Source organism: Arabidopsis lyrata (assembly GCF_000004255.2).
Source record: "Arabidopsis lyrata subsp. lyrata unplaced genomic scaffold ARALYscaffold_7, whole genome shotgun sequence".
Taxonomy (NCBI): domain Eukaryota; kingdom Viridiplantae; phylum Streptophyta; class Magnoliopsida; order Brassicales; family Brassicaceae; genus Arabidopsis; species Arabidopsis lyrata.
The window spans coordinates 18,249,014-18,269,488 of record NW_003302549.1 but is presented as its reverse complement, the minus strand read 5'-3'; the positions used below and the strand labels follow the sequence as shown (position 1 = coordinate 18,269,488).

The following is a 20,475-nucleotide window of genomic DNA, read 5'->3' as shown; positions in this document are numbered from 1 at the left end:
ATTATAACTCTTTGTTTAATATTTTTTTTAACTTACGAACGCATTTTTTTCAGGATGTTTTCCTAATAATAATATAAATCTTAATTAATGCTTATGAGAGTTACTTGTCCTTTTATCATTACGTGTCCATAATATAAATCTTAATCTTAATTAGCGGAATGTAGGGCTTGACTCCTAGTCTATATATTAATAGCAATCACATGGAGATACCACATGCTTTCATATAATTTATGTAAGGAGATGACGATAGCCGCTAACCCTAGGTTATAGGATAAGTCGGCTAAAATCCCTAGATTCCGTTACTCAGCTCACGCAGGCAACGATACATAGATCAAAGCAATAAGATCAAGTTCAATTCTAGTCCATAAAGCCCTATAACTAAGTTGTGTGTGCTTGTTATAAAACGATGGACATTCGTAAGCTAGGTTCGAGTGTATTAAGTAACCTTATGAGAAACATAAACACTTGATATCAAGAGTTAGGTCATGAATCTAACTACATTCTTTACACTACAAGAAATATGGGCATTGATAGCATACGATTAACGCTATCAAAAGTGATTAATAGCTCATTATCAAATGCTGTGTTCGCCGCAGCTATAATAGGTCGCATCCTTATTAGAGCGGTTAGATAATGCTACGATATTTTTCATCTATAGTAGCGTTGATTTGCACTTGCTATGATATTTTACCATCTTTAATAGCAATTTATTTTGACGCTATATAAGTTTTATGATAGCATTGTTATTACATGCTATTATTTGGTCTGTCTTACTATAGCTTTTTGTATTAATGCTAAAATATTGCTTTATTATTATAGCATTGGTTCAGTGTTGCATATTGTTTTGCTGTAACATTTGTATATGCTATAGTAATTGACGAATACATCAATAATTCTATGCAATATGGCCCTGTTTCAATTTTCATACTATCCTGAAACCTGATACCACTATCAAACAAGTCTCAAACCAACCAATATTACATTACCAAATCCAATAAGACATTACAGAATTCAAATTCATCATTCAAGTCTCAATACAAATAAAAACAGTAGTAGAGTAAACCTGATTAGTTTAACACAATATCACTTTATCCTTTGGCCATGCAACTACAGATCCAAATGCATCTCCAAGACACTTTATCTCAGAAGACGGCTTCTAAACAGCTGCAGTATTCACATTCACTATATCAACCCAAACCTAAACTGCATTATCACCCAAGGGAACACAATTAACAGTGTGATTTGGGTTGTCTGACGCCCAACGTCCTTCAGCAACCACCTTGTTGTTACCGCTAATATCCATTAACTTGCACTTCTGATTTTCTTTGGGAGCATCACTTGGACTGTGACGCTACAATGGTTGCAATAGAAGACAAGTTATAATTAAGATGAAAAAATCTTAAGTGTAGTGGACACTTAGAATTGTAGATATTGAGCTACTTACCTGAGATCTTCGAAGTGGAGACTGAGCAAGTTGTGGTGGCTTTTTCTTTACAGGCGCTTGTGGACATGATTCTGTTTCTTTCTGCTTATGAGAGTTAGAAACTGGAGTTGCAGAAGTTGTACCTTTTGATGCATTTTTTGGACTTGGTGCTTTTGTAGAGATGGTATGTGGCTGCAGATCTATGGTATCTTCAAAATCACACTTATCGACAGGCCATGATATGAATGACTTCAAAGATTCCCCAAGATATTTAATTTTTGCTGTAGGCCTCCATAAGAAGACTTTTTCAACATGTACCACATCGAGAAAGACTTTCACTTGATTTGGTCCTAGAGGAATACCATTAACCAACTCTGTTGGATCTTTAGACTGCCAACGACCTTCACCAACCACTCCATCAATTTTACCAGACTAATCCAGCAGTTTGCGTTTGTTCAAAGAAGATATTCTTGGACTCTAACAAATGCATAAAACAAATAATCTCAGAAACTATTAACAGTAGACTAATAAGTATTATTGTGGATAAGAAATTGTTACCCTTGGAAGAATGTCTTCACTATGATCTGATTGAAGACATTTATTGAGAGGCCATGCAATGATTAGACCAACAGCTTCATCAACTGTAGAAATATCAGCTGTAGGTCTCCAAAGAAAGGCTTTTGAGACAATTGCTTTATCAACCAACACTTTAACAGCTTCAGGGCCCAAGGGGATGTCATCCACAAAGCCATCCGGATCAGAGCTAAGAAGATATCCTTCAGCCACTTTTTCATTAGTAAGATGACAATCAACCAACACACAACGACCTTGTGCTTCTGTGTTAACACTCTGCAGTATATATTTCAATACTGTGAGAATTTAATATAAGCACATCAACTAAATAAGCATTTACAAATTACTTACTTTTCCTTTTTACAGAAGCTGAGTTTTCACCAACTTATGTATCTTGCTTCTGTCACATTTAAAACCAAGTCAAACAAACATATAGATGAGTACTTTATAATTTAAATCTAATACCCTTAACAAACCTGCTGTTTAGAAATTCTCTTAATTTGATCTTCCAATGCATGAACTTGGTGAACCAACTTATGTTGTTTCTCTTCCATGTCATGAATAAACTTTTCCTTCACTTGAAAACAAGCTAACTTGGTCTTACTCATGCTTCTTCCCATTGCCCTCAGACGACCTGGATTATCAGGTCCTAATAGTGCTGCTTTCGTGTTGACTGGAGTACCATCTTTTTTTGTACGTGACTTGATCCAGAGCCTTAGCCTAGTCACTTCAGATGGTTCTTCACTCTGTTCTTTCTTTTACAAAAATAGCACATTGTTCAAACAAGGTAGTAATTAATACTATGAAAGTTCAGGTAGTTGATGTTACCAACTCTTCTTCCAGCCTGACCATTCCTTTGCGGCTACAAGTGTGTGGTATCTGTTTTCGCCGTCTCGCTTTGTAAGATTCACTTACAGCTGCAAATTCCTTGCTTGTTTTGAGTTTCACAAACTTACGCCATTCTGGTGGCGTAATATTAGGTGGTCTCAGATTCATCCTTTCTTGGTTAGTAGATTTGGATCTTATCGCCGATACTAGTCTTGATTTGGAGGACCTCTAGTTGCAACCCATCGTGACCATTATATAATTCTTCTGGTACTCTTCATCAACCTCAAACCTTGCCTGTATAAAATTACGCACAATTGACTGAGATAACATCAACATACAAGCATTTAATAAATAGTGAAATAAGCGAGGGTAAAGAAATTTGACCTGAACAGATTTCCACATAACTGTTTTCAATTCATCACTAACTTTCCTCCAGTCAGAAATTGTGAAAGGCACATGTTCTCGCACTAATGTACCTATATAAGAAGATAACGTCACTGATCCAGGACCAATAGCATGTCCCCTGCCATTGAATTCAACTCTTTCATGGACATTTGGATCTTTAGCTATATTCTTCATCTTAGTTGGACCTCTATGTTTTTTACGCTTAGGTCGCTCATGCGCCTGTGCCATTTCAACAAAACCAAGAGGCTCTTCATCTTGAACATCTTCATTTAGCCTTCCTTCCTCAGTATCTCTTTCCTCATTCTCTCTGTCTTCAGTCACTCTTTCTTCCTCATTCTCTCCTGCTTCATTCACTTTCTTCATTAGCAGCTGCAGTTTGATCAGGGTACAGCTTGATCAGGGTACAGCCAGCGTACCCAGAAATTCCGGCTCTTCATCAGCAGATTTCTTCTTGTTTTTCTTGGACTTCTTAGTCATCTTTTTATTCCCCATTTTGATTCACCTGAAACAAATAACAGCAAACATTAGTAACAGTTACCAAAGACGAACACAAAGATCTACCTATGAACAAAATACATAATCAAGCAGACAATCATCTACCAAACATAAGCACATCAACACACAAATAAACAAAAATCATAACACACATATATGCCTTCACAATCAGCTCGAGCATTTTCAGCATATTCTTCTTCCTCTAACTCAACATCCATTTGAATTATGGATGGCAATGGTCCTATAGCTGTGTTTTCATCTTCTTCCACTTCCTCACTATATCTTCTGGAAGGACCTCTTAACACTACACACCAACCAGATTCATCATTCTCCTTTGAGTAAAACACTTGCTTAGCCTGAGATGCCAATATGAACGGATCTTTCATAAAGGAAACTTGACTCTGATTCAAGTTAACTAACGTGAACCCATCTTCTACTTTAACCTCGTTACCTCTAACTGCCCATTGACACCGGAATATAGGAATATAAAAGACATTATAATCTAAGAGTATAATGTCTATAACTCTCCCATAGTAAGTAACTAAATCTGCCACTTGTGAAGTATCCTTTGCACTCGCTCTACACATTGCAGTTGCCTCATAGAAGACTCCACTATTTTGAGATTGTTTAGAAACTGAAGTCGTGTGAAACCGCTGTCCATTGACTATATAACCTGTATATGACCTTGCACTACTTCGGGGACCATAGGCCAGCCATTTAAGTCTTTCGTCATGCTGATCTGAATTAATATTTATCTACATGATAAAGATTTTAGTCAGAAAATATTCTAGTTAAACTCTTGAACAATACATAAATTTTGTAAAGAGTACTTAATACTTACCTCATTTTTAATCCAAGCTACAAAATCCTGAGTATGAGTACACCATAAAACCGTCGCATCACGTCTACATTTGGTGTTTGATTCTTGTAGATACTGTAAGTGCATACTTTTTAAAGAAAAATGAAAAAAGAATCAGTTACAAAATGGAAAATGAAGCATTATGCAAATGACTTGTTAAGTAAAAGTTTGAAAACTTACTCGACATATTTGTCCATGACAGCCGTATTATGAAGAACATCAAGATGAGCTACTTTCTTTTCCATATCAGAAAGAGAAAATGAAGTTGCTGCTGATATTGGCCGGCCCTCTAGGATAGAGTTGCTCTCATACTCAATATTCCTATCTAGCTTCTCTTCTACATTGGTTGTTTTTTTAAGAAAATCACTACAGAACCTGACACATTCCTCTGCTAAATATGACTCAGCAATGCAACCCTCTGGTCTTGCCGGGTTTCTAACAAAGTCTTTCAACACTTTCATGTACCTCCATATAATAAACACCAAGGTAGAATCAGATTGTTTTCAGCTAAACATATTGTAAAGTATAATGTAGGATGCATTACTACCTTTCAAAAGGGTACATCCAACGAAACTGAACTAGGCCACATAGTCTAGCTTCCCTTCTGAGATGTATGACCAAGTGAACCATTATATCAAAGAAGCTGGGTGGAAAATATCTTTCAAACATACACATAGTTTCAACAATTTCAGCTTCCATTACTGAAATCTGTTCCCTATCAATGACTCGTTGACACAAGTGGTTGAAAAATGTACACAAACGTATGATTGCTACTCTAGGACCTTTTGGTAATAAACCTCTAATTGCAACTGGGAGGAGTTGTTGCATCAACACATGGTAATCATATGATTTGAGACCTTGTACCTTACAGTCTTCTAATGATAAAGCCCTTGAAATGTTTGAGCAGTATCCATCTGGTCCTTTAAAGTCAATAAGTCTTTTGCTTAAGACTTTCTTCTCTGTCTTTGACAAAGACCAAGGAGCTGCTGGAAGATAAGTTCTCTTACCTCTAGTAACAGGATGCAGATCTTTCCTAATTCCAAGATGTTCCAAATCTTTACGAGTACTAAGACCATCCTTTGATTTTCCGCAATGTAAAAGTGTTGAGACAATACTGGCAGCCACATTTCTCTCTATATGCATGACATCCAAATTGTGCCTTACAGGCAATTCCTACATTAGAAAACATAATAACCAAACCAAAGTTATACCAAGCTTATTTTATAAATGCTGAAAAAACTCAAATGTATTACATACTCATATATTTTACCTCCCAATAAGGCAGACGAAAGAATATTGATCTTTTCTTCCATCTAGACAACTCCTCTTCATCTACTCCCTCTTCTTCCTCTTCCTCTTCCTCTTCCTCATAATCACTAGACAGCCCATCACTTTTATTTTCATCTTCAACACAAGCTGTGATTTTTCTCTTCCTCGCAGACTCTTTAAAATTCCCAAAAGTATTTTTAAAATTTCACAGTAAATGAGAAATATCATGACCACTCAAAATCCTTGACTTTCTCCCATGTTTTGTATGTCCATCAAACCAAGCCTTCTTAACCCGATACCTATGCGATGGTGGAAGACCCTTTCTATGGTGCATGTAAACATGCTTTCTACCAAACTTAAGCCACATACTATCTGTGTGTTTACCACATAAAGGACATCCCATTTTCCCCTTCACTTTGCATCCAACAAGATTTCCATACGCTGGGAAATCACTAATAGTCCAAAGAAGCATTGCTTTAAGAGTAAACACAGATTTAATCAAGGCATCATAAGTTGACTCTCCTTCACTCCACAAATGGTTTAGGTCATCTATTAGAGGTTCTAGGTAGATGTCAATATTGTTACCAGGCTGATGTGGACCAGGAATTAGCAAGGTGAGCATAATATTCTCCTTTTTCATACATAGATGTGGAGGTAGATTGTAGTTTACTAATAGAACCGGCAAACAACTATACTGACTATTCTTCATGTCAATGGGATTAAACCCATCTGTGGATAGTCCTAGCCGGATATTTCTTTCCTCAGCCGCGAATGAAGGATATTTGTGACTCATCTGATCCCAAGTCACAGAGTCTACTGGATGTCTGAGTTTCAAATCTGTGCTCTTGTTAGTAGCATGCCACCTTAAGTTTTTGGCCATTTCCTCAGACCTAAACATCCGCTTCAGCCTTGGGATTATTGGAAAGTACCGTAAAATTTTATGTGGTACACCTTTCTTGACCTCACCGGTTTCCAAGTTAGTCTTCCATCTTGAAGCCCTGCACTTTGGACAATATTCAAGGTCCTTCAACTCCTTCCTGAATAGGCAGCAATCGTTGATACACGCATGAATCATTTGATAACCCAAATCAAAAGACTTAAAAAACTTCTTTACATCATACAATGATGTATGCAACACGTTGCCATCTGGTAACATATCTGACAGTGTCTCAAGGAGGTCGTTGAAGCTCTTATCAGACCAGCAGTATGTGTCTTGAGTCGATATAATGAGACGATAGATGATAGCTTGCTATGGTTTGCACAGTTTGGATATAAAGGGGTTTCTGCATCTGTTAACTTTTTCAGAAAAGCATCTTCTCTACTGTCTTCTACCTCTTCAGTCTCACAAAAGTCATCTCCATTAGCAAACTCATTATCTTCATACTCAGCAGCTTTAAATAACCCATCAATCTCTTCATTAAACTGGGTTACTTTCTTTGCAGCTTCAGAAACTGAGTTATATTCTCCATGATGGTACCAGTCGTTACGCAGTTTGTAATCCTCATCCATACCTCGTGTTACAAGATGAGAAACTACATCACTACATGAATGACGAGCTACATTGCGACAGTCTATACAAGGGCAAATTATCAATTGATTGTCTCCTTGATTTGCAGAGACAGTTTGGACAAAATTCCATGCACCTATCTCCTAACCAGGATCAAGCCTGCAAAGATGCACCCATGCTTTGTCCAACATTTTATGATATTACCTTCATTGAAACCGTTAGAGCAACAATGCATATTAACTAATCATCATATCACTATAAATAAGCCTAAACAGTCAATAAAAGCCACATCAAACATACACAAGTAACAAAATATAAGTAAAGCCACATCAATGTAATAAATCAACCTAAAATAAACATAGGAAAATAACAAACTGCAGTCAATATAAAGCCACATCAATGTAGTAAATCAACCTTAAATAAACATAGAATAAGAACAATCTACAGTACTCACTATAATCTTATAGCAACACACATCACACATAAACAATGAACAATGCTCTTTATCAAACATAAATAACAATACTCACTCTGAACTGAGAAAACTAAGAGCATGAGAAAGAGCAAACCTGTCGTATGGTTGGGAGATAATGTGTAGTGTAGCTTGCTAGATATGTGTAACCTATCACAAAAACAAACCGTATTATATCATGTTTAGAACACAATGAATTGATATTGTTAAAGAAAAAGCAAAAAGCAAAAACAGTGTTGCTAGAAGAGGAACATCAAACCATATTCCAAAAGAATGAAAGACAAAAAAGAGCAAAGCTAAAAAACACAATGAACACAATGAGCTCAGATTGTTAAAGAAAAAGCAAAGCTAAAAAACACAATGAACACAATGAGCTTAACAGTATGGAATTGACTATCATTGAACACAATGAACACAAGAGATTACTCCAGCATAGAACACAATGAACACAATGAACTTAGAACACAATGAACTGAGCTTAAAAAGCAATGGCAAACACATCACCTCTTAGACAGCAATTACTCCAGCTAAAAAACGCCGAACCTCCTGAAACAACAACCAACGAAACAATGAACTGAGATTAAAATTACTTATCCACGAAAATCAAACGACCAAATGTAAACAATTTAAGCTTCTTCGAAAGTCATATACATTGTTGTGAGATTAAACATGTAAATGCTCAAGAAACCCTAACTCCAAATTCCAACTAAATAACATCTCAAGAAACTACAAATCTAACTCTCAGCTTCTAAAATTTCAATTTTTCAGCAGAAATTAACCATACAGGAAACAAATTACGTTCACCTGAAGACCTTGAAAATCTGAGATTGAAATAGCGAGAGATCTAGAAGATGAAATCTGAGCTGAGAAGAGCTGCGAGAGATCGAAGGATTCAGCAGAGATAGCGAGAGATCTTGAAGATGAAATCGACAGAGAAACAAAAGAGAGCCAGAGATCTCGTCGCGAGGAGAGAACCGGCCAATCGTCGCGAGGAGAGACAGAGATCTCGTAAGGATTCGGCGGAGATAGCGAGAGATTTTTGTTTTTTGTTTCCTTTCTTTAGTTTCTCTTTTGTTTTTCAATAGCCACTGCTATTGTTTTACTCATAAACCGCTAAAACCCTTTTTTCTAAGTGTTGGCGCTTAGTCATAAAACTAATAAGGCGGACTCACGTTTTTAGTTGCCGCTTATTGATTTTTTGGGCATAGCATTACTGTAACGCTATGAGTTTATTCTAAAAACTCTAATTTCACTTTTAATAGCAGTTACAGAAATCGTGCTATCTTAATGTGCTATCAATGTCCATATTTCTTGTAGTGTTAAAAAAAAGCTTAACTAGAAAGAATTTAGTGTAAAAGGTCAAACAAAACCCTAAGTATCGCCACATAGATGATCGATCATGTCCCTCCTTTAATTAGCCATTTAAACCCAACTAGAAAACTACTCTAGCATGGTTAAGGAACTCATCAAATTAAGGTTTGATAAACTCATAATAATAAGATGAATATGAACTGAATAGGGTTTAGAGATTACTTCTTTGAATGTCGAAAACAAGAGGTAAGAATTCACCTAAATAGATCTTAGAGTAAACCAGAGAAAAAAGAGAGGTTTGGTGTCTTCAAAGCTTCGGATCGACTGTAGAGGGCGACAACGCTCTAGGGTTCCTCATTAGCTTCTTCGTGGGTGGACGACATCTCTTAATGAATGCACAACGAAGGCACAACTTTCTTGGTCTCCATCGGATTGGTTCGGTAGGCCGGACGGTTTGGTAGTGTTGCTCCCGGCACAAAGTCAATTTGGTGTTCAATTCCCCGGATAGGTGGTAAACCATTGGGGCTATCTTCAGGAAACACATCCTTGTAATTCTGCAAAAGGGAAGTCAACTCACTCGGATCGGCCGGTGCAAGGTTAGCCAAAGTCGTTAGTGCTTCTTTGTAAACCAATAACAAAATAGGTTGTTTAGAGAACATAGCTTGCTTAACCTTGTTAGCCTTAATAAAGAAATTAGGCTGTTTACGAACTTTGGTTTCCTTGGCCGAGAGTTGGAGTTGATCCTCATATACCTCTTGTGGCGTCAATGGAATAAGAGTGGTCTTCTTGCCTTTGAACAGGAACGAGTATCGGTTAGTAAAACCGTCATGGATCACTCTCCGATCCGATTGCCATGGTCGGCCTAAAAGGATATGTCCGGCGTCCATTGGTAGTACGTCACAAAGAATTCGGTCCTCGTAGCTTCCGATCGCTAATGGAACAACCACTTGGTTCTTAACACTCATTTCTCCATCGTCGTTAAGCCATTGTAGTTGATACGGCTTAGGATGCTTTTGCGGCTTCAACCCAAGTTTTCGGACCATTGTCTCACTCGCCACATTCGTACAACTTCCTCCGTCGATGATCAAACTACAAACTTTCTCATGGACAAGACATCGCGTATGGAATAGGTTCTCTCTTTGCTCTTCTTCCTCGGTTCGGGTTTGGATGCTTAATGTTCGCTTTGCAACGTAAGATTCTCCGGACCTCTTTCCATACTTATCCGGGGATGAGTCCATGTCTTGTTCCTTTTCCGGATCCTCTGAAACCTTTCTCAACACTAGGAGCTTTCCACTTGCCGGCTTGGCAATACACTCTTCGGACGACGATTCTGATTGCGGTATGGGCTCGTCTTCGGATTCCAACTCACCATTCTCTCTTATGACCATCACTTTCTTATTTGTACACTCATTAGCATAGTGCCCACGTCCATGACACTTGAAGCATCGGAGATCACGGGATCTAGAAGTGGTGGTGCCTTCGGGCTTGGTCTTGTCTTGGTCTTGGATGGTCGGGAATGATCTAGGCTCGACTTTAGGAACGACGGCTGGTTTGCTTTCTCTTGGATATCTAGGTCGGTTCGAATCATAACTCGGCCTTGAGGAACCCTTTCTCTTAAGTTGTTGCTCCACAAGGATAGCCTTATGTAGCATCCCTTCCAACTCCTCGTAGTGTTGTATCTCGACACGATCCTGAATTTCACGGTTCAATCCTCCCAAGAACCTTGACATTGTTGCCTCTCTATCCTCTATTATATGCGCACGCAACATCAAAGTTTCAATCTCTTGGTAATAGTCTTCCACGGACCGCGCACCTTGAGTTAGCTTCTGGAGTTTAGAGTAGAGCTCACGGTGATAATGGCTAGGCACAAACCTACGCCTCATGAGAAGCTTTAGTTCTTCCCATGTCTCAATCGGATATTCTCCATTACGCCGTTTCATAGTGACAATTTGATCCCACCAACTAAGTGCATAGTCGTAGAACTCGGTAGCGGCTACTTTCACACGGTTGACGTTGGTGAAATTGTGACAATTGAATACAAGCTCCATTTTCTTCTCCCAATCTAAGTAGGCGTCCGGATCATTCTTTCCATGGAACGGCGGTACCTTCATCTTGTAACGTCCAAGATTTTCGACCATCAAATCTCTCTCTCCTCCGTTACGTCTCGTCCTCCGGCTGCTCCGGTGAGAAAAGTTACCGTGGCTGCTGTAGTATTCTTGAGCATTTTTATCAGCCGTTTCTTTCCTCGGGTCCTTGGTTTGGTGGTTCGTCTCCTTTCGAGATCGGGCTCCATCCGAGATGATGACTTGTTCACCCGGCGCTTTCTCTTTCCCCTTAAGATGATCGGTAATTGGTTTAAGCTTGGCATCCATCATTTTATCCATTTGTATCGTGAGAGCTTCGATGAGGATCTTGTTATTAGAACTAACCCCCGAGCTTGAATCGGATGTCACCATTCCTGTCAACACAACAAAGCTAAACCAGTCACTAGTTCAAAGAAAAAAAATAGCAACGATCTTCCTAAAACAGATGAACTTGAACGGACAAAATAAAATATCAAATCATGCTTAAAAATTCCAGAAACACTTTTGTAAAATACTAGACTCGTCCTAGATTCAGATCCAACTGGTTTCGTAATTTAATCACAAGCCAATTATTTATGAAAATTAAAACAAGATGACAGTGAAGATGAATAGTCTAACGAGAAGATGAACAGACAAAGAAAATGAAATGAAAAGATGAACGGGTGAAATGAATGGAACGAGATGATGGAATGATGAAAGATGAGGATGGATAGAGTACTCAACTTCAGAGCGTGCTCTGATACCACTTGATAGAACTCTCCTAAGATCGGCACTCTTGAGGTTGAGTAAGGGAAGGTCTTTGCATCAAAGAGATGGGAATATCAAGTTGGTGCAAAGGAAATGGATTGAATGGTCGCACAAAGGTTGCGGAAGCCCTTTGATTTACCGATCTTGATCTCGTCGTTGGATATTACGCACCAAAGAGAAGAACAAGAAGTTGATCTAACTTGAAGAGTTTTTGATAAAAGATTAGATGTTTTTCAAAGAAGAAGTACAAGTGACTTAAATAGAGAAATGAGAAGGGGAAGAGTTAGTCTTGGAACAAGCTCCAAGAAAACTCGGAAATAACAAAGCATTAAAACGAAAATTGAACACAAAATATGACCCTTGGCCTTCAAATTTGCGAGATTCTTCTTCTTCTTTAGGATGGGCTGGGCCGAATTGATAATGGGGGTTTTGGAAGTGTTACTCAAGCCTCATTAAAAACATACTAAGGAAAACCCATTGGGACAAAACCTTAGAAGGGAAAAAGAGTACCCAAGTAACACTTAGCCCATTACCAATTGTCTTGGGCTGTTATCGAAACCAAAGTGGTTTGGATAACTCCGCTTGTGCGCTGGTCCAAGTGACTAAGGAGTCCGCTAACGGCTTGGTTGAGAAGTCTTGTCTTTGAACAAGTCATCGGACCCGTTGGGTTGGCCAAAGCTTCCTCCGCTACATGTTGCTCCTCGGCTACGAGCTATTCCTCGGCTACGAGCTGCTCCGGTGGTTCTAGTTCCGAGTCTTGTTCGCCCATAGTCATATCAACTAATTATATTCCCTAGATTAAACGCATTAAATAAGATTTGGGAAAATCGGCAAATTTAAAGCAAAAGGGGAATGTAATTAATATCGCCGGGCCTCTAGCCCAGTAGCGTTGTTAAAAAAAAATCAAGGGACTTGTTCGATCAGAAGTCTTCGCCCGATAACGATTCCAGCGAGGTGGACGATCCCGAGCAACTTTCTAAAGAAAGTCCCTCGTCGGAAGATAAATCGAGGAGACCGGAAGAAGGATCAATAGGCTTCTCCTCCGGTCCTTCATTTTCTTCAGTTCTTAACATCGGAAATCTCCGAAATTCTGAAGAACACGAAACAAAAGAGGATCCGTCGCCGGTTGCCAAGGATAGATGAAAAAATTTATCTAGCATGCGGAGGAATCTTCGGAGGCAAGTAGGAATAATGGCCACGATGTCTAAACCATTCCTCTCCCATTCATGCGGTTCAGATTCCAGGCGAAGGATCTCTCTTTCCATCCTCTTTATGCGCTCATCAAGAGCACGGCGCCTCCTTCCGATTCTTTTTCTCTTATCACATAAAGTCTTATGTCTCCCGACGATCTGTTTTAACAAACATTTTGTCAACTGTCCAAAAAATAATTTACAGTCTTCCTAAAAGACTAAAAATTAGAAAGAAAACTTTTTCCAGGAAGTCAAAACATTTGATCCTTTCTTTACCCGTTCGGAAATGAAAAAACGTTGGGTGAATTACTCCCTTTGGAGAGAATCCATCTTCTAATTCAAACAATGGATCCCCGTTTGAAGTCGTTATTCTTGAGCTTGATCTAAAAGAAGATAGCGGCATATTTCTTCTTGTAATAAACTGTGATAGTCTTTCAGAATCCTTTTAAAGGAGAAAGGTCTTCAGTTTTCTTTAAATAATAACCTATTGCGGGCCTGCTAGAGCAGACTTCGGGTCCAATTAAAATATGGCCCAACACTTTCAAAGCCGTCTTTAGGCCATGATCGAAACCATTGCCTGGTCATTTTTATGACAAAATTCTCATGAATTATAGAAACCTTATCCCTCGATAAAAAGCCTAAGCCGAGCTCCATCCTCGCATCCGAGATACCGAGAAAAAATACTTGTTACAATTTTTTCTTTAAAAAAGGCTAGTTAGCCTGATCAGCTCAGCTCTCACAATTCATAAAACTTCTTTGGTGGGCTAGGACTTGCAAACCTGGAATCGCATCCAAACGTTTTACTTAAATAAAAAAAAAATCATCATATGCAGGAGCATGTACATGATTGTGTTCAGTCACACTGTTTAAAAACAAAACATTTCCGTCAAACGGAGTATTCCTCATGGATTCAACAAAACAATTTTTTAAGAACATTCTTCTGCCTCAGGAGAACCCTCGTATGGACGAGAACCTTCACCGACCTCGAATTGAGAGGGGGAATCTCCAAATATCGAAGAAAATTATTTCAGATCAAGAGTAGGGCGGGAAGCCGAAGATAGCTCGGATTCAACCGCAGCGAGTTCGGCAGCAACTTCTCTCCTCTCACTCTCGAACGAAACTCTTCCATTCTCTAGTTCCCCAATCAGGTCTAGATTGCTCTTCAGCTCAGCTCGATCGGTTAGAAGTTTAGTCCAGACCTCTTCGTCTTTGGTAAACTTCGTAATAGATTGAATAAGTTGCCTACCGAATCCCCTCATCTCTTCTCGAACGTTATGTTCGGCTTCAGCGATGTCGCGAGCCCTGTTCCTAATTAAAAGCTCGGTTTTTTTAATCGTTTCTTCAAACAAAGCCGTAGCCTCTTCTAGCTCAGACTCCAAGCGAAGAGCATCAGACCTCGCAGAATCTCTCTCAGCGTTCACAATATTGATGCGTTGCTCATTAGCTGCTAGAGTTTTCTTCATATTCTCAAAGGATGATTCGAGGGCTTTTGCCTGCTCAAGTCGCTCAGACTGATTGGCTAATCTAAGTTCATCAACCTCCTTCTTAGCCTTTGCGGTCTCTCCCATCGCTTGGTGAAGAAGGTTCTCAGAATGGAAGATCATCCCATTAGTCTCCATAAACGCCTTCGGAGTAAAAAAAAAAAAAAACGTGTCATTAAGACAAAAAGTTTTTTACTTAAGAAAAAGGGGTTGTCAAAACCAAAATCAAAAAAACAAATCTGAACCTGGGATAGGTTTCAGGCTCGATTGACGTACATCTGACGGATTTCTGGCCTCTAAACCGAAAAGGGGGGAAGGGATGTTCCTTCCCTGGTTTAAAAACTTCGGAAGATGTCTCCAATCTCTTCTCCGCCTACAAAACAGAGGAGAATAGTAGATTGGTAAAATAGCTACAGTCTGTAACAAGTCTTGCTAAGGCTCGCGTTCTAAAAAAACTTACCAGAAATCGAAGCGAGTAAGGGGTTTTGAGTCCTAACACTCAGTCCTTGAGACAAGGAAGCCTCCTGTCTCTGCTCATCGATTTCTTCTAGAACTACTCTGTCTCCCGGAAGAGGGAGCTCGGAGTCTAAAGGTTCTGAAGAGGGGGAAACAGAATGCGAAAGGCTAGGGGCTCGTGGCGGAGAACTTAATCTAACGGCTTTGAGTCTCTCGTTTGATAAAGTATCAGAGTCTGGAGCCTTCCTCTTTGTGCAAAGAGAAGAAGTTTCTTCTCTCTCCCTCTCTTGTGCGGAAGAGCAGATAGCGGTGGCAACCGGAGGATCGTTAGGAATATCGGCTCCATGAGAATCCACCGCAATTGACAAAGCCGCTTCTAAAGAACCATCATCAACCAAGAGGGTCTTCCTGTGGAAGTTACCAACCTTGGAGATTGCAGCTATCCGTTTCTTTTTCCCAATTTTGGATAACTGATCCTTAAGAGCCTTAGTCTCGGCGAACATTTTTCTCTTATCTCGAGCATTCAGGCTCGAGGCGTCCTTTTCTTCGGAAGGAGGATCGAGGGGGTGAGTTTGACCATCTTTGATAGCGAGCCCCGCTTTATGAATACGTAGAAGGGTGAAGAAATCCAATTTGTTTCACCCTCAGAACGATTCGAAAGAAAGATAAGAAGTCAACAGTTGGGCGGCGGATCGTCTGGTTCCCTGAAACAAAGTGTTGAGTTAAGAATTCTATGTCTTTCGCACAAAAACAGTGAAAGATAATAAAAGATGATTCTAACCAAGTTTGGGCGACCAATTTGGGAGAAGAAGACCGGAAAACCCTTGGACGGAATGAGGATTAATTCGGAAAAAGAACCAGTATTTCCTCCAAGGCCCGTCATTTAGGGGCATTCCGTCGATGAGGTTACGGTCAAAAATAGGATTCATGGAAAAAATACCCGCTGCCGCAGAATCACGGGCTCGAAATAGCCTTAAGAGTTCGCTGTTGGTGAGAGAAAACCATGCCTCCGCCGAGACGGTCAGGGTGCTCAGAAAGTACAGGAGGAAGTTGGGAGCCATTTGGGGAAAAGCAATCCCTAGATGAAGGAGGTACAAAAGGAGAACTTCCGGTATGGGAAAAAATAAACCACAACCTTTGAAATAGACTTCGTACGCACAACAGTAACCCTCTCGCACCATTTCCGGAGACTCGTTGGGTCTAGGAAGAGAAAATTCTATTTCTTGAGGAATGTTACAAAGGCGACGAAGAGCGCCAAGAGAAGCATGGGTCGATTGAGACCTGAAATGCAGACCGAATTTATCTCCCGTCTGCGTGAAGACTTTGTCCCCTCTGGGAACAGGGATTCCTTGGCTGTCATCTTCATTGTCTGAAACGTAGACGGCTGGGGAAGACATTTTTTTACTAAGAAATTTTTCTTTCTCTGGTTTGGTAAAAGCTTTCAGGGGTGAATGTACGCTGTAAAAGCCGTCGTTCCATTTAACCCTATTTAGCGGAAAACCGCCTCGAGAATATTGGGAAGTGGGACAGTTTTCCCCGCAGTATTAATATAAAATTATAAAATTAATGATGACGGTTGTCAAAGAAATCAAATCATTTGATTATCCGAGATCGGTGTAATAGCGTAAAACATGGGGTAATTCTGGAATGATAAAGATCTCGACTCATTAATTACTGTTTACTTAAGTCTTCCAAGCCGAGGACTCAGCTCGCAAGACTTGGGGGGCTAAATGTTGGGGTCGAATCCCACACATCTTCAGTAGGATCCGTCTGGATCTGTCCACGTCATTATTACATAATAATCCTCTTGGAATTAAAGATATTTTATTATGAGAATCGAGCTTAACCAGTCGGGAGTTCGATTCAGTTTACTAAAAGAGTTCGATCTTTACCAGTATGAAGTTCGCTCTTATTCAACATACAGTTCGCATAGAGAAAGGCCGAAGCGAGGAGAATATTGTTCGAGGCTCGCGGTAGCGTCAAGACGCAGGAGTTCGGAGTCAACAAGAAAGAGTTCGGAAGGTCCACGTTAAGCCCAAGATAGTTCGAATTCAAGCCGTTTCGGTCAAATTGTAACTTACATGATTAATGCGGATCAATGCGATTATGAGCAGTAAATGACCGCATTGGTCATTTTTTCTCTATAAAAACAACTTCAAACGTATGTGTTTGGGGAAAGAATCTCATTACTCATTACTTCGGAGAAATACAATATATTTTTCTCTCTTTACTACTTTCGCAAGGCATTTTGTACTTTGTTCTTGTCAAATTTCTTTACTTCTTTTCTTGGTTGATTTCCTTTTCGAGTTCTCATATTCATTTCCTGATTTTACAAGATTTTTTCTCCACTGAAATACTTAAAGATAATCGAGTGTGAATCCTACATCCACAATTGGGACCTTCATCAAATGGATGTTCACAACGCTTTCTTACATGGGGATCTAGACGAAGATATATACATGAAACCTCCTCCAGGCTTTCTTCCCGTTGATCCGTCTCTTGTATGTAAACTAAAGAAGTCCATTTATGGTCTACGACAAGCTCCACGATGTTTGTTTTCCACGCTCTCCACCGCTCTTCTAGACTACGGGTTTAGTCGTTCTCACAAAGACAACTCACTTTTTACTTATACTCGTGGTTCAGTTTTGCTTCATGTTCTCGTCTATGTTGATGATTTGATCGTATGCGGGAATGATGCTACAGTTATAACATCATTTAAAGCCTATTTGAGTCGATGTTTCAAGATGAAAGACCTTGGGATGTTGATGTACTTTCTTGGTATTGAAGTTGCTCATGGACCAGATGGGATTTTCCTTTCTCAACGGAAATATTGTCTTGATATAATTGAAGAATGTGGTCTCTCCGGTTCTCGTCCTGTTGATATTCCTTTCGAGCAAAATCACAAATTGCTCTCTTCTACTAGTGAACCATTTGACGCACCTGACCAATACCATCGTCTAGTTGGCCGTCTTGTATATCTTACACATACTCGGCCCGAACTAAGTTATGCGGTGAATATTTTTGCTCAATTCATGCAAGTTCCGCTTAGAGATCATTGGGAAGCTGCACAGCGCTTAGTTCGCTACTTAAAGTCATCATCGGGACAAGGTATTGTCTTGTCTTCCATGGCTCCACTTCAAGTCAATGCATACTGTGATTCTGATTACAATTCGTGTCCAAAAACTCGTAAGTCTCTTACTGGTTATGTGGTCATGCTTGGTGATTCTCCGCTTATTTGGAAGACAAAGAAACAGTCTCGCGTCTCTCTCTCCTCAGCTGAAGCTGAATATAGAGCTATGGCTATGACTTGTAAAGAACTTTTGTGGCTAAAGGAGATCCTCTCGTTTCTTGGTGTGAAACATTCTCAGCCTAAGCGTTTATATTGCGATAGTAAAGCTACTCTTCACATTGCAGCTAATTCGATGTTTCATGAGCAGACTAAACATATCGAGAGTGATTGTCATTTCATTCGTGATGAGATTGTCTCTGGCAATATTGCTACTGCCACTCATTCCACTCATGAACAACCGGCTGACATCTTCACTAAAGCTCTAGGTCGCGATCAGTTTCAGTATCTACGGTCCAAGTTGGGCGTTCTTAACTTACATGCTCCACCTTGAGGGGGAGTGTTACGGATAAGGATAATTTCCAATTGATATCTTTGCTAAATATTCTTTACTTGTGAATTAAGTCTTATGTAACTCTATATATCCTTTGATTGTCAATAATAAACTAAAGCTTTTGCAATCTACTCTCTAAGATTTACACATTCATTATGACCTGATGGGGCTTATTTAAGACGTTACTACTGATCTATAAGTCATGGTCCATCATCTCGGCCAATGGCGGGCTAACGTGAACTCTTTGTGTGGTTAGCTTAGATGACCTCGGTTCAATTTATGTTATGTAACATTCGAGAGATTCTCATGTTTTGAATATATGGTGTATATTTGTAGAATATGAGTATGAGTTAGTCCAAATCAATATCATAATAATCAGACAAACTATATCGTTTTCATGATTGAATTTACGAGTACTTGTAAGTGTCAAAAATAGAATAACATAAGTGTCAAAAATAGAATAACATAAGTGTCATAATCGAATTGCGATTATCTTTAAATTAAAGTGTTAAAGATTTATGAGTGTTAAATATACAACATGTTTATTTGATTTGTCTAGACCCTACCAAAAAAAAATTTTGATTTGTCTAGAATCGGATCAAGATTTTGCATGATTTAGCTAATAAATGACTAGGATCGTAATCATATCAAAACCTTATATGTTTCCTTCTATGAATGCGGGTTATACATTGGTGCTGTGTGCTTTGAAAATAGCAAAATATATCATAAATTAAAACATAGATAATAAGCCGACTAAGAAATAGTAACCTATACTTTTGGATTGATTATCTTAGATTATGCATAATTTTAGTTGATATTTTAGAAAATGGAATACTTTTTCCAACTTCTCTTACACTAAAACACTAAATCGGTAAAAACTTATTTCACAGAGCGATTTTCAAAAGATCATCATCAGAGGGAGAATTGTTAGGTTAAAACCCTATGAGTGATACATTGTAGGAGCCAACTTCTTTGGGATACCAGCAGCCTATAGTAATAAAACAATCAATAATCAACAACCCCATTTGCACATGAAGTAATATACACTAATACTTTCAAACAGTAGCAGTGTATCAAGTTTCTAAAGGGAAATGAAGTAATGCAAAAGACTGAAAAAGAGGAAAATGTTTTGTTTTCCTCTGCAGATGCTGTTTGCAAGCAAAAAGATCATGACATGTCAAGCATTTGATAATTGGTGAACACTTACCTTTCTAAGACAAGAGATTCTAAGATGGCATCAGATTATTGTCAGTTCCTAGTACCAAAGTTGTATCCATTAACGCACAAAGAATCAACTATCAGGGATCATGATTAGTGCTCTAGTAGGGAAACAAACGTATAAATCAAAACCAGATATCAGTATTAAGGATATACCTTTTGATGATGGAGTCCGACCTTGTGTGGAACCTGATTAGGGAAAACACACAACGATACAAAATATAATCAGTCTAACAACTGAAGCCGTGACACAAAACCAACTTAGTCTCAAAAGCGTGTCATTAAGACACAGATTCATAAGGAGTTTCAAGAGATTGCAAGGTAGCGACAAAAAAACACAGAGTTTTAGTTAAGTCTTTACAACAACAACTAAGCTGCCTATCAAAATCCCTCTTCCTTGGCTTCTCCTTAAGCCTCTTCCTCTTCCTCATCATCGAGGTATTTGTGATTTGAAGTTGTGATTCCTGGGTTACTGATTACAATATGAACCACAGAGCGCTCTTTGATACGTATTCTATAATATCTATGGTCGTGTGT

At 39.0% G+C, this 20,475-nt stretch overlaps 2 protein-coding genes and 1 long non-coding RNA gene across 8 annotated transcripts; all 3 read right to left on the bottom strand.

Moving 5' to 3' along the window:
- Positions 1-928: 928 nt before the first annotated feature.
- On the bottom strand, positions 929-11,748 carry LOC110226484. Of its 6 annotated transcripts, none has more exons than XM_021018381.1 (12): positions 5,854-5,938; positions 5,131-5,756; positions 4,764-5,048; positions 4,566-4,671; positions 3,877-4,479; positions 3,209-3,731; positions 2,825-3,118; positions 2,473-2,751; positions 2,348-2,396; positions 1,982-2,272; positions 1,445-1,900; positions 958-1,351 (listed from the first exon to the last, which is right to left on the bottom strand). In XM_021018381.1, the coding sequence occupies exons 2-6, from the start codon at positions 5,724-5,726 to the stop codon at positions 3,711-3,713; spliced, it is 1,611 nt and encodes a 536-aa protein (XP_020874040.1). In that variant the 5' UTR covers positions 5,727-5,756; positions 5,854-5,938; the 3' UTR covers positions 958-1,351; positions 1,445-1,900; positions 1,982-2,272; positions 2,348-2,396; positions 2,473-2,751; positions 2,825-3,118; positions 3,209-3,710. The 6 variants fall into 6 exon arrangements, with proteins under 6 accessions (XP_020874036.1, XP_020874038.1, XP_020874039.1 ...); XM_021018382.1 differs by having other exon boundaries at positions 4,176-4,479; XM_021018377.1 differs by lacking the exons at positions 3,877-4,479; positions 4,566-4,671; positions 4,764-5,048; positions 5,131-5,756; positions 5,854-5,938 and adding exons at positions 7,929-7,981; positions 8,336-8,377; positions 8,636-11,748 and having other exon boundaries at positions 929-1,351.
- LOC110226485 lies at positions 6,035-7,975 on the bottom strand. Its single transcript, XM_021018383.1, has 2 exons — positions 7,908-7,975; positions 6,035-6,770 (listed from the first exon to the last, which is right to left on the bottom strand). Exons 1-2 carry the CDS (start codon positions 7,912-7,914, stop codon positions 6,058-6,060), a joined length of 720 nt encoding a protein of 239 aa, XP_020874042.1. The 5' UTR covers positions 7,915-7,975; the 3' UTR covers positions 6,035-6,057.
- Positions 11,749-19,481: 7,733 nt separating the features above from the next.
- Positions 19,482-20,445, bottom strand: LOC110226036. The gene is made up of 2 exons (XR_002330154.1): positions 19,928-20,445; positions 19,482-19,708 (listed from the first exon to the last, which is right to left on the bottom strand). It is a non-coding gene; the product is annotated as an uncharacterized LOC110226036 (long non-coding RNA).
- Between the last annotated feature and the right edge of the window lie 30 nt (positions 20,446-20,475).